This window comes from Elephantulus edwardii, unplaced genomic scaffold (genome assembly GCF_000299155.1).
Source record: "Elephantulus edwardii isolate Elephantulus edwardi_28Jun2011 unplaced genomic scaffold, EleEdw1.0 scaffold00057, whole genome shotgun sequence".
Lineage (NCBI taxonomy): Eukaryota > Metazoa > Chordata > Mammalia > Macroscelidea > Macroscelididae > Elephantulus > Elephantulus edwardii.
In genome coordinates this window covers 59,528-73,058 of record NW_006399807.1, presented here as the reverse complement: position 1 = coordinate 73,058, position 13,531 = coordinate 59,528, and the positions used below count along the sequence as shown (strand labels likewise).

General features: G+C 37.1%; 1 protein-coding gene across 1 annotated transcript in view; it reads right to left on the bottom strand.

The window, feature by feature from the left end:
* The window catches only part of ATF6 (activating transcription factor 6), a 353,926-nt gene that overhangs the window by 297,499 nt on the left and 42,896 nt on the right, over nucleotides 1-13,531 (bottom strand). The window contains exons 5-6 of the mRNA XM_006887436.1: nucleotides 12,513-12,642; nucleotides 11,588-11,791 (exon numbers count right to left, since the gene is read on the bottom strand). Of these exons, the coding sequence (XP_006887498.1) occupies nucleotides 11,588-11,791; nucleotides 12,513-12,642 (334 nt within the window). The remainder of the gene's footprint in view (nucleotides 1-11,587; nucleotides 11,792-12,512; nucleotides 12,643-13,531) is intronic.

Sequence of the window (13,531 nt, the reverse complement as noted above, 5' to 3'; positions counted from 1 at the left end):
CTTGCTGAGTCTTTAGGGTTTTCTAAGTATACTATCATGTCATCAGCATAGAGGGATAATTTTACCTCCTCGTTGCCTATTTGGATACCTTTTATCAAAAGTATTTTTTAATATATGTAAAATAATTTTATTTAAAAAACAGTTAAAAACAATCTAAGATTAATGTTTAGTTAGTAAGTACAGTAAACTTATAATTTCTACCCTGTAGAAAATGCCAACCCTTCTCTTTCTCAAGAAAAGTTCTATTAAATCTTTTCTTAGTCTTCACATTGATTATTACTTTCAAATTATGCTAATCTGAGGAGAACTAGCATTATTACATAAAGAAATGTAACAATGCTGAGTATTTCCTTTCAAATCTGGCCAATTATGTAGGATGTTGAAAGCCTCACCTAATTTCCACAGGTGCATGTAGCCTATCTAGCAAATATAAAAATACTATAGTAACAAGCAACTAAAGCTTCATATAAATTTATAATTGTTCTTTAAGAATAAAAGGCCATTATATTTTCAGTTTAATATGATCAGCTCAGTATTTCAAAAGATCAGAAAATCCTAAAAATCAAATTAATGCTTCAAACACCTGTTTGTTAACATCTGTTTCCACTAAGAGGGGGAGAAAATCACTTTTACAGAAGCAAAGGCTTTATGCTTCAGATGGCCTCAAACAAGCACACTAAGTGGCAGAATTAAATTAATATCATTTTATACCAGAGAAACTAAGATGAAAATACCTACAAATAATTTCATACATTTGTTATTCATACAATTTACTTGGCTATAAATGATGACTAAGCTTTTTTTAACTAAATATTTTAATTTGTCATATTCCCTTGGACTGCATTCAAGAAAGAAAAACAAAGTAGGAAAATTACTCACAAGCAGATGTAAAAATGCTTGGAGAAAACAAGCAAGTGAAAAAATAACGAATACATAAAATAAATAACATATGACAAAGTGTTAGATTTTAATAATACTTGTTTGCTTTTCAGTTAAATTAAGTGTAATAACTGAAATAAATTGAAATAGCATATATTTTAAAATAACACTGTGTGTTACTTAACAACACTAAATAAATCTGCAACTATAAAAGGCATACTCAGCATAATGTAAAATTTAAACCAGAGCTTCCCAATCCTTTTCAATATAAGTACTCTCCTTTAATATAAAAAAACAAACCCCAACCACGGGCACATAAGATGAGCATTGTTGTCCTTTCCTTTGTCTGTCGATTAAGACTTCTACACATAAGTAATGATTTTAAATTCATTTAAGTTTAATAGAAGTGTGGTTACAAAAAATAATACAAAGATATATGAAACAAATTATTCAGTATATAGAAAATGTTTGCTATAAATACAGATTTGCAAACATCACAGTCTACCTCCACCATACACATTCCACAGTCTACACATTAAAAACAGTGACTTGGACACAGAGAAAGGCCCAGACATGTGGAGATCTCCAAGGACCTCTGAGCTTACAGATGGCAAAAAGAAAAAAACAGTTCTTGGTACCCTGAATTTGAACTTCTAGGCTCCTATATGTGAATAAATGTTTATTTGTTAAAGGAGGGGGGGAAAAAACAACACCCAAACCAGTGACTTCAAGAAATACTTTAAGAATACTTTAAGATAGCAGTGTTACATAGTCTACAAGTTTACAAAAATACGACTAACAGCCCCCCAAAAGTTAAGCACTGTTCAATGAACTTTTGGGGATGACTAAAAGAAGTTCTGGAAGTATAAACAATTAAGCCATTTCAAAAAAGGGATTCTATTCCCTCTCTAGTTACAGATGTAAAACGCTGGCAACGTACACAGAAATTAACATGTGGCTAGTTTTATAATATTTCTTAAAGCTAATTAATAATGAATAATTCAATGCTGTGCTATCCACTGCCTAGTTATTATGATCTCCTTACTGAGAAAATGGCACCACTGCAAGACTGAGAGTGAGGGAGATGATATAATATACCAGGATAAGGTCTACTATACCAGGCTCCAAGTCCTACCAGGTCACTGCTAACTCCTTTTCTTCGATAACATACATCAGGCTCTTTCATTTCAGAGAGCTGAAATTATCTGTCATCTCTATCAAGGATCCTCTAAATATTGTGGGCATGTTTAGGTGTAAGACTAAATGGGGGGAAAACAACAAATTTCATCTATATAAATAACTGAGAGTCTAAAATAATTAACAGTTCAATACAGTTGCTATTGCTTCTTGCATGGAAGCCATTAACTAAAAGCATACTAAAAAGCTCTTCATCTATGTCAGCTTATTCAAAATCGTCCTTGGCATTATATGCAAAACTTCCTTAATAAACATGGCTGGTTTCAAGGCTGGATATGTATCATTTGCTAATTTGGACAGTCAGTCCTTCCTTTTCAATTTTCTTCAAAGATTTCATTCTCTTTATCAAACTGAGAAAGTTCCAGTGGCATAGTCTGTAGGGAGTTGTGCTGCTAACCCAAAGTCATACCCCTCCAGTAGTTCAAAGCCACCAAAGACTCTGAGAAAGAAAGATGGGCAATCTCCTCTGGTGCAATTCACAGCCTTGGAAACACAATGGAGGGTTGGCTATGAGATGGTTTTGATTCTACAGTAATGAGTTTGTTTTAGTTTGATCAAATGTGTACTGAATGGCTACTCTAAGTGGGACAGCTGTGTGACTTTGAGAAAATTATTTATTTTTTACTACGTAAAAAGGAGATAATAACATCATCTCCCCTTAATATAAGATTTATGAGGGAGCCCTAATAGCCTAGTGGCAAGAAGGTGCACTTCAATCCCGAAGGCATGTGGTTCGAATCCACTAGATGCTCCACTGAAGGAGGAGAATCTCTTCCTGAGCCAGATGGAGCCGATTCGAGAATACACAAGAAAAAAAGACAGATAGATAGATAGATAGATAGATAGATAGATAGATAGATAGATAGATAAAGGTTTATGTAAGATAATACACTGAAGTATTTAGAACAGTATCTGGCATATAGTAAAGAGCTTAGCTATTATTATTATTATTACTACTACTACTACTACTACTACTACTACTACTACTACTACTACTACGTTATCTCCTCTTCTACAGAATAACAACTTCCATAAGGGCATTACATGTATTATTCCATTATTCTCACAGTTCCACTATTCAACTATCTAACTTCCCAATTAAAGGGTTTTTTAAAAAAACAAACAAATTTTAGAAGCAATTTGTTGTGAAGTATTATTCAGTCAGTTCCAACTCAGTTACTCTGTGTATAATAGAATTCAATGTTGTTCAGTTAAGCATTCACAATCATTGCTACATTTAAGCCCACTGTTGGAGCCACAGCACCAATTCATCTCACTGACAGTCTTCCTCTTTCTTACCAAGCTTTTCTTTACAAAAAGTAATATTGTTGCCATAGTGCATAATATGTCCAGCTGCTAACCAATTTGCAGTTCAAATCCACTAGTCACTCCTCCAGAGATAGAGAGGCAGTCTCCTCCAATAAAAATATACAGCCTTAAAACACTGATGGAGGGTCACTATAGATGGGAATAAACTCAACAGGTTTGACTTGACTTTACTAAGCATGGCATCCAGGGAGCTTCAGTGGCATAGTAGCTTGACACTGTGCTGCAATGCACACAGTTCGAGACCACGAGCTGCTCCACAGAAGAAAGACAGGCAGTCTTCTCCTGTAAAATTAAATGCCCCTGAAAATCTGCCCGAGGGTCACCTATGGATTGGTTCTGACACGATGGTATAAAAGCATGTCCTTCTCCAGGAACTGTTCTCTCCTGACAGCATGTCTAATGTATATAAGATGATGTCTCACCATCCTTCCTTCTAACGGGCATTCAAACTGACTTTTTCCAAGACAGATTTGTTCGTTCTTTTGGCGGTCCAAGGTAGATTGAACATTTCTTATCAATATTTTAGGTCAAAGGCATCAATATTTCTTTAGTATTTCTTATTCACATATTCTCTATTTTCACGTAATTATGAAAGGATTTTTAAATGTCCTGCCTTGGCCCAGGCACACCTTAAAGAGACATCACTGCTTTTGGACACTTTAAAGAGGTCTTCTGCTTCTTGTTGTTGTTGCTGCTGATAGCCGTTGGACTCATAACAACCCTATGAACAAAAGCCCTTTCTATAACTATCGTCATTTCTCAAAGTTTAGAGTTTCCAGAGACATGCTGTTTGGCAAGTGGATGCCACTCTTGCTTCCAAACCTGTCTTAAACTGAGAGCTCCACCAAATACTGTCCACCATGGGCAACCTTTATGGCATTAGACACCTCAATAGCACAAGGTTCAGCATCACAGCAACCCCAGCTTACCTCAGTACAGCAAGTTAACAGAAGAGTGCTGTACCACTGAGAAGAAAGTTCCTCCAAAATATAACAACTGACTTTTAAATACCATCCTCAAGGTCTTGCTGACTTTTGCTTATTAAAGAAGTCTTTTACAGATATGCCTAATGTGATACATGATTTGATTTCTTGACTTATTACTTCCAAAAGCATTAACTGTGGATGCAAGTAAAATGAAATTATAAACAACTTCAATCATCTTTTTGCATTTATCATGACTGTGTTTCTTGGTCCAGTTTTTAGGGTTTCTGGTTTCTTTATGTTGAAGGATAATTCACACAGAAGGCAGTAGCCTATGATCTTCATCAGGAAGTGCTTCAAAGTTGTTTCACTTCAGCAAGCAATGTTGTGTTACTTACATAGCAGGTTGCTAATGAGTATTCTCCCAATTCTGATGCTACTTTCTTCTTCATACAGTCTAGTTTCTCGGGTTATTTGTTTAGCACACAGATCTACTAGTAGGGTGAAAGGATATGACCCAGATGTCCACATTTCCTGATTTTAAATCATGAAGTATCCTCCTGTTCTATATGAATGACAGCTTCACTGTGTATGGGAAGTACATGAAAAGAATTAAGAGTTCTGAAATTCCCCTTCAAAAGCAATACAAGCAGTCTCCATGTTACAAATGTGATCCATTTCTAAATGTGTCTTTAAGAACTGTAGGTAAGCCAGACTAGGTGCATACACTGCTTATTTAACATTCTTTTAGACAAGGAAAGGAGCCTTAATGGTACAGTGGTTAAAAAGCTTGGTTGGTAACTGAAAAATTGGCAGTCTGAGCCACCAGTAGCTCCACAGGAGAAAGATGTGGCAGTCTGCTCCCATGTTTACGTCTTTGGAAATTTTTGGGGGGCGTTTCTACCCTGACCCATCAGGTCACTATGAGTCTGAATCAACTGTCACTGGCTTTGGTTTTAGTTTTGGTCAGTTCAAGAAGAGATTAAAAATATCTTTAATAATTTAAAATTTGTACATGCAAAAGGAAATAAAGACAAAAAATAAAAGACAGAAGCTATAAGTGTAGCAAATGAAAGTGACTATGATACTGAATTTGTTTCAAAGTGAGGGTTTATTTACGTAACATTAAAGGGCAAGTAGAAGTTGATCCCCTAGGTACAGCCTGAATACCACAGACATCGAGTACACAGCCTCTCACCACACCACTGGATTCCACCTCTTAACAGCACAGCAGCCTGGGGCAAGTTATTTTATAAATGTTTTCCATGCCAACAATTTGCACTCTTCTCCACCTAAAAGCCTAAACTGCATGAATGGAAGCACCCCTTCTCTATACTCCATTCCCAATCTACATCCAGTTACCAGATTCTATGATTCTATTCTTTTGAAACATTTCTACCCTCCATGCTTCACTGATATTCCTGGCTTTTATCACTTCTTACCTAGCACTATTCCTAACAGTGTTAAAAAATGTGTAGGATTTAAGTATGCTGGTTTTGTTGTTAATAAGAGTGAATTTTTATTCACAATGAGTCTACTGACAGAGGAGGGTTTTCTTTGTTGTAATTTTCACAGAAGCACATTGTCAAACTTTTCTCCCACAAAACTGGTAGGTTTAAACTGTCCACCAGTCAGCAGTCAGGCAGCTGGTCATTTACACCACCAAGGCTTCATCTATTCAGATAAAGACATAAGAAAAAAGGTCCCAGCAGGACAAATGAAGTGAGTCAAAGAAATAGAAAAAATAAGACACATAATTATGATTAATTAGGCTAAAAGATACGGTTTCTAGAAAGGAATTATACGTAACATAAAACTTGTAACCTAAACTTATGCCAAATTTAAAGAATTTTACATTACAAACAAATATTAATTTTTAAGGTAATATATGTACAACTGGTAATTACATTAACAAATGCCTCTATTTTCCTTCTCTTCTGTCCCAATTCTCAAATAAATGAAAGACAGTAATATAGTCATATCAGAAGCAATCTAATTCCAGGAGGAGGAATGAGAATCAGGATCATCAGCTCAGAGTTAATTCCTATAAGGTGGAGGTCAGGTCAGACATACTTCTACTATCATTATTTCTGATACCAATCATCTCTCTCTCTTGTTCAGTAATTCATTGTAATGGTCACACAAAACTAACAGACCATAATCACAATCACGCAGTTTATCAGGAAACTAACAGGCTACAATTTGGGATTATGGTCAACTTGAAAATAACACAATTCAGCAAAGGATAGACAGCTGCTTAATTAGGACACCTTCCAACTAAAACAGCTCTCACCTTCTCAGTCATGTCTAGAGACAGGTCGGCTGGCCCTCCTCAGCCTCTGCCCTATTCAACAAGTGTTACAGCCTTTTATCTCCACCAGCAAACACTCAAAGACACCCATTCTGCTAGCAAGCTTCCTTCCCAAAATCATTTCACTCTTCTCACTCACTAGTCTGACAAACTTGCTGCAGTCCCCTTGTTCCCAGCCCTAGGATGTGGCCACCATTTTTCTACTGTCTCGTCTCATTTCTCACTGTTTCAAATCATCTCAGGTGTTACAGCTCTTAGGCCAATGTCTGGGAGTTTGTCTAGACAGAGATCCCAAATTGAAAAGATACTCTCTGCTCTAGAATCTTCTTCAACTTCTGTGGATTCAGCCCTAATGTAAGCAGTTTGTCATTTCAAAGCATGATCTTCCTTACCAGGACCATTGTCTTAGGTTGGGTTCTCTGAGGAAGCAAAACCAATGAAGCTTAGAGAGACAGATATTTAACTCAAGGGAATGAATGGCTCATGTGCTTGCTGGTTGTTGTCGTTATGTGCCATCGAATCGCCTGCGACCCATAGGCACCCTATGTACTGCAGCTCTGAACCCTGCCCTGTCCTGAGCCAGTCTCAATAATTCTGACACACCAACCCCTATCGCCCCAGTTACTATATCAATATATCTCATCTGGGGTCTTCCTCTCCTGCACTGCCTGTCCACCCTTCCAAGCATGATGTCTTTCTTTAAGGACCACTTTCTTCTGGCCATGTGCCCAAAGTATATGAGACAGAGCTTGAAAAGCCTAGCCTTCAAGGAGAAACTTGGTTTTACCCTCTCCAAGACAGACCTATTTGTTTTCTTTGTGGTCTATGGTATTTTCAGAACTCTTCTCCAGCACCACAATTCAAAGGCATTGATTCTTCTTCATGTGCTGGTAGAGGTTAATATGTCCTTTATATGCTAGGGGCTTCTCCTGATTCACATAACTTCATGTGCTATGAACCCAAGATTAGCAGACATGATGGCAGGCCACTAGCAATAGGTTGCCAGATGCCCATATATTCAATACATGTCATATACTCAATGAAAGTTCTCATAATGGTGGTGATTACATTATATAAAATGTGTTATCACAGAATGCTAACCATACATCAGAGTCCATCAGGGGAATGACCACATCTGGACTACCAAACCAGGGAAATATAGACAGCAAAGTTGATGCAATTTTAACCATCACAAACCATCAACTGGGGGTGGTGGGGAGGAGGGAACCCTAACAACAAATAACCTCCATAAACCAGTAATCTAATGTGCACAGTAACTAACCAAGGCCCACAGGGTCGCTTAATTCTGCTTGGTGATTCTAGACATTATTACTGCTGGTAAAGCATATAAGGTATAAGGCTATTCATCAGGAGGTCTCCAGTTTGAATCCACCAGTTATTCCAGAGGAGAAAACTGGGCAATCTCTTCCCATAAAAATTTACAGTCTCTGAAATCACATCACTATGAGTTGGAACCGACTCAATGGCAGTAGGATTCTGGTATTTATCTAGGAGATGCAGATCAACCAGGGCCTGGTTAGGTATATAAAATTGACCCAGCACAATGCAGGACGCTGCATAACCAATTATTTATAATAACAAATTATTTATAAAATTACAAACTCAAGTAGAAAAATCCATATGTAAAAAGAAACCTATCGTACCACAAAGACATATGTAGAAATTTGTGTAATGTTGCCTCTCAAGATAGTACTATAAAAACAGACAAGATACATCGACTTTTAGTTTTCATAGGTATATGTTAAAAAATAACTTATAAGAACTGTAATGCAGTGTTTCACAAGTGTAAATTCCTAATCTTTTAAGAAGGTACAGCCTTTAGAAAACCTAATCAAAGACTTGGAGGATCTACCTAGAAAAATCAAGTCAGGAAATCAAAAGGCAACTTGCATTGGGGAAGTATGATGTCAGGGATCCTTCCAAAGTGATAAAGAGCAATGATGTCAGTCTAAAGACTAAGGTGTGCCTGATACAGGCCATGGTCTTTGCAATAACTTGCTTTACTTCAGGGAGCTGGGCAATGGCTAAGTATGACAGAAGAAGAATCAATGCCTTTGAATTGTGGTGCTAGAGAAGAGTATCAAGAGTATCGAAAATAGCATGGATCAGCAAAAGAGCAAGCAGGTCTGTCTTAAGAGACAGCACAAGTGAAAATGACCCTGGATGAGATGGATTAACCAAGTAACTAGGGTAACAGGGGTAAGTGTGTTGGAGACAGTGAGATCGGCTCAGATAGGGCAGGGTTCAGAGCTGCTGTACCTAGGGGTCAATATGAGTCACAGGCAACTTGATGGCACATAACAACCTAGAAAAAATCTACATATGAACATCCATCAAATTTCACGAAGCTTTAGCATTCATTCACAGATTATAAGAATCTCTATTCTACAAGATTACTAATTTTTAAGGCTTTTTGTTTTGAATTCAATGATAAGACTTTATTATTTTCATTTTCTTTTTATTATTATCATTTCAACTTGAAGTCAACATGAAAGAAATTTTTAGTAAGATGCTTTACATTCCTTTCTTTGTGTTGAGTCTTTGAGATCTGGAGTGTATCTTACACTTATCACGCTGCCATCTGACTCAGTGACCTTCCACTGCATTCCCAAGGCTGTACATCTTAAGACATGGCATCTCAATTAAGAACAACATTAAGTACTGAGTTACCAGTGGTTACCAACATGGCCATTAGGGAAAGATAGTTTTGACCCTGCATAGGAAGAAAAGTATTTTCAAAGCCTAAAAGGCTTTCTCTGTTTTGCTTTGTTCTTTTGTTTGCAGGATTGATGGATCTTCACTGATATATCCACTCTCTGACCTACTTGTTATCACTGTCATTATGACTATGGAGCAGAACCAAGGTAACAAAGTATCTCGGAATCAAATTTATAATGCTGCCTCATTAAAACTGTGCTCTAAAGAACTGGTATATCTGTCCACAACTGGAAATAAAAAAATTTGTGCCCCATAAACAACTAAACCTACCTGGGGCTAATAAGCTGAGCCCAGAGGGAAAAAAAAGCTGGACAAGGTCTCTTGTACCCATGTCTACAGATACTAGCATGAGAGCAATAATGAATAATCTAAGAGATCTCTACTTTCAAATATTTTGTTGTCTGAATTGTACCAAATCCTCAAACTTGAATTTTTAATACTGAGCCAAACCTCCTAGAGACTTACAGGCATGTGAGGCCATCTAGTGGATAAAATATGGAAACACAATTTTTTGGTTCAAGGCAGAGTTCAGTTCTCCTTAGTAGGAGGTAGGTGGTGAAGTGTATGACATTTCAAGCTGCTCATCAAACAAGCAGCAGTTCAAATTTACCAACCATTTCACAGGAGAAAGATGGGAGGAGTCATCCCGCAACGATTTACAGTCTCAGAAACCAAATAGAGGGTCACCAAGAGTAGAAATCAACTCAGAGGCAGAGGATTTAGAAGACCTAGATCTCCTCCTAACAACTAAATTCAATACCCTGCTCACCAAAAAGGGAGCACTGGTGGCAGGGTCTCGGGTTGCACTGCTAAGCTAAAGGTCACACCTCTCTGGCAGCTTAAATCCACTTGTGGTTCTGCAGGAAAAGATAGGCTATCTCCTCCCATTCAATTTACAGCCTCTGAAACTCAAAGTCGGTTCTAACTCAATAGCAATGAGTGAGTGAGTGAGTGAGTGAGTGAGTGAGTGAGTGAGTGAGTTTACCAAACAAGAACTCTGGTGACTCCCTACAATCCATACAAGTTGTGCTGATAACCCCAAGGTTGTATGTCTCCGCAGCTTGAATCCAGTATTGGATACTTGAAAGACAGATTGTGTTCTGTTAAGATGTAACTCCAGGAACCCTGATGCAAAGTCACCAGGAGTTGGAACCAACTCAACACCAGACCGAGTTTAACAAACAACAGGATGTTTTCACAGATTATGACCCTTTTTCTATTGCTAAAACATCTATCTTTGACCTGAAATAGACCATATTCTTTTAAAAATTAATCTCTTTTAAAAAGAATTAACAGCCATAAAAATCTCATCATAAAATGACACCAAGAAGGTTTGCTAGAATTTTTTTTTTTATTTATCCCAACTGGTTATTTATGGAATTCTGAGACTATGGTCCTCAGTCACCATTTGAACCTTGAACAAAATTCACCCCCGAGTTTGACTATCCCATAAACAGCACCAGGTAGGCATTCACTTCTTAGAATAACTAACTACATAAGGTGAAAAAAAGCAGCACCTGCCCAAAGAAAAAGGCAGGAAGGGGTAGGAGAGAAACATTAATAGAAATGAGAATAACCGGGATGAAGTGGGAAAAGTAAAATTACACTCTGAGGACAGTAATTAATCTTATAAAACAAAATGTGTATGAATGGTCAAATTAAATAACCTATTCAAGTCATAAACTTCCATTCAAAATCTCAATATAAGTAAATAAATAAAATTAATGACAAGAAAACCTGGTTATTTAAAGTCAAAAGCCTTAGAGACATGTCTTTCTATAATAAAACTCAAGAAGCATCAAATTCAATTCGTCTGGAAGGTTATCTCCTTTAGTAGGACCAAGCAACAAGCAACTGCAGTTCACGGCAATCTCATAAAAATCAAAGTAGAATTGTTTTTTATAGGGGTTTTAGTGACTGATTTTTCAAAAACAGGCTGCCAGAGCTTTCTGAGGTGTTTGTAGGTAGATTCAAACCTCCAACCTTTCTCAGTTAGCAGCCAAGTGCATTAATTATTTGCACCACCCAAGGACTTTTTGTTGGAACAGGAACCACATATTGGTCATCTCTGCAACAGCCTCAGACCAAGGACAACTCCTGGCACTCAGCACATGCTCAGAAATTATAATGGGAATTAAAACAAATTCTATGACACAAACCTCACTGTCCCACAATTACATATACAAAGCCTCAAGTACTGTTTCAGTACCTTTAGTGGGTGCAGGTTGTATACTGATGATTGGCTGCTGTTTTGCCAGTGGCATAAGTGTTGGTAGCGCCTGAATAATGATGGCTTTTGCTGGAACACTGGAGTTGGTTTGAGTCTTGGGTGTTGCTGGAAGCAATAAAGGCTTGGGCTGAATTGAAGGTTTTGAATTTATCTGAATTTTTTTCTTCTGAGTAAGTCCATTTTCTGGAGAAAAAGAAAACAAACTACAAATCAATCTCAAGGCAACAGACAAATCCTAAAAAAAGGGATTCTATAACATCTCTTTCTTTACACATTTATTTTGACTACTGAATAAATATGTTTAACTTAAACATAGCTGCTATAGTAGCATCCACTTCCTAAACAATATGCCTCCAGATACTCTATGAACTTTGATAAATGTCAATAGTTATAGAAAGTTCAGGCCTTTGGTTCATAGGGTTGTTATGAATCATGCTCGACTCAAAGGCAATCAACAATGACATACTATACTTAATTGGACTAAAGAAAAGTCTTGAACCTGAGGCCTTCCTTTTTTACTAAGCATGAAGCTTTGAAGAGGGATGCCTGGTAGAAAGAGTTAAAATTACTGAATAAAATCTGGAGAAGGATTAGGTAACAAATGCCACAGCTGAACAGCCCTCACATTCAGTATTTTTACCGGCAACTTTAGAAGCTCTACAAAGATGACAGTATCTAAGTTCATTTTAAAGTATCTTTCACCTATAAACACAGGCACAATCAAAGAAGATTGTTTCTTCCCATTTCTCTCCACATTGAAGTAATTATCCATTAAAAGAGAGGCTTCCTAATTTAAAAACAACAGTTTTATAAACAACATTTTATCTAATGTTTTCTTTTAAGAAAGAGAACTTAAACTCAGTCTGAAAAAGCAATAACAAAGAATTAGGAGATGAAATAATACCAGTTTTGTTCCTAGGACTGATGAAGGGCTTATCTTCCTTCAACCGCTCTGCTGAGGACGGGCTTGTAGAGCTTTCACTGTATAAGGAAAGGGGAGACATCTGGGAACTGGAAGACAAATCCAACTCCTCCTGCAGCAAAATAAAAAACAAAGTGATGCAGAAGAGTTCCATCCTTGAGCAGCAAAATGCTTAGAAAGAGAGGCAAGACCCATACACACTTCAAAGCAACTGCAAGACAAAGGTGAGATTTATTAGAAACTGTCCAATTATTAAGTACTAAGGGACTGTGGATAAATCAACTTCCACCAATACCAAAGGAAAAATAACACACCTATGTCACCATCTTACATCACAGATAAAAATCGCTGATCTGCTTTCACATTTCCTCTCACAAACTCTACCTTTTGTGGTTCCAAGTAATAATACAAACACTTTGTTCCATTACAAAGCTGCCATTATAATATCTACACCATTTCCTCACAATCTCTTATATCCACTCTGATGAGAAGCTCAAATCAAGCTAAAAAAAAATTCACTAAAAACTATACACCAAAGGGACGTTCTTCTTTTATTTAATGGGTAAAATAATAAAAGAGACATATAAAAGCAACATTAATATTTTCCATATATTTTTTAGCACTTTTTGATGGATCTGTCTCATTTTGTGAAAATAAAAACACTTCAACAACATCTCATGCCATCAAGTCAGAAATGACTCATAACTGACCCTCTACTGTTTTTTGAGAGACCATAAATTACACAGGAAAAACCTGCCTGTCTTGGTCCTGCAGAGCAGCTGGTAGATTCAACTACCTGCCTTTGAGTAGGGAACACAACTCCTTCATCAACAGGCCACCGTCTCCTTAAAGAAGCTCAGAATGGGAGATGCAAATCAAGACAACCGTGAGATATCATCTCATTCCAGTAAGACTAGCAAAATTTAACAGAACAGCAAGCAACAAATGCTGGCGAGGTTGTGGAGAGACTGGAACCCTTATTCACTGTTGGTGGGAGTGTA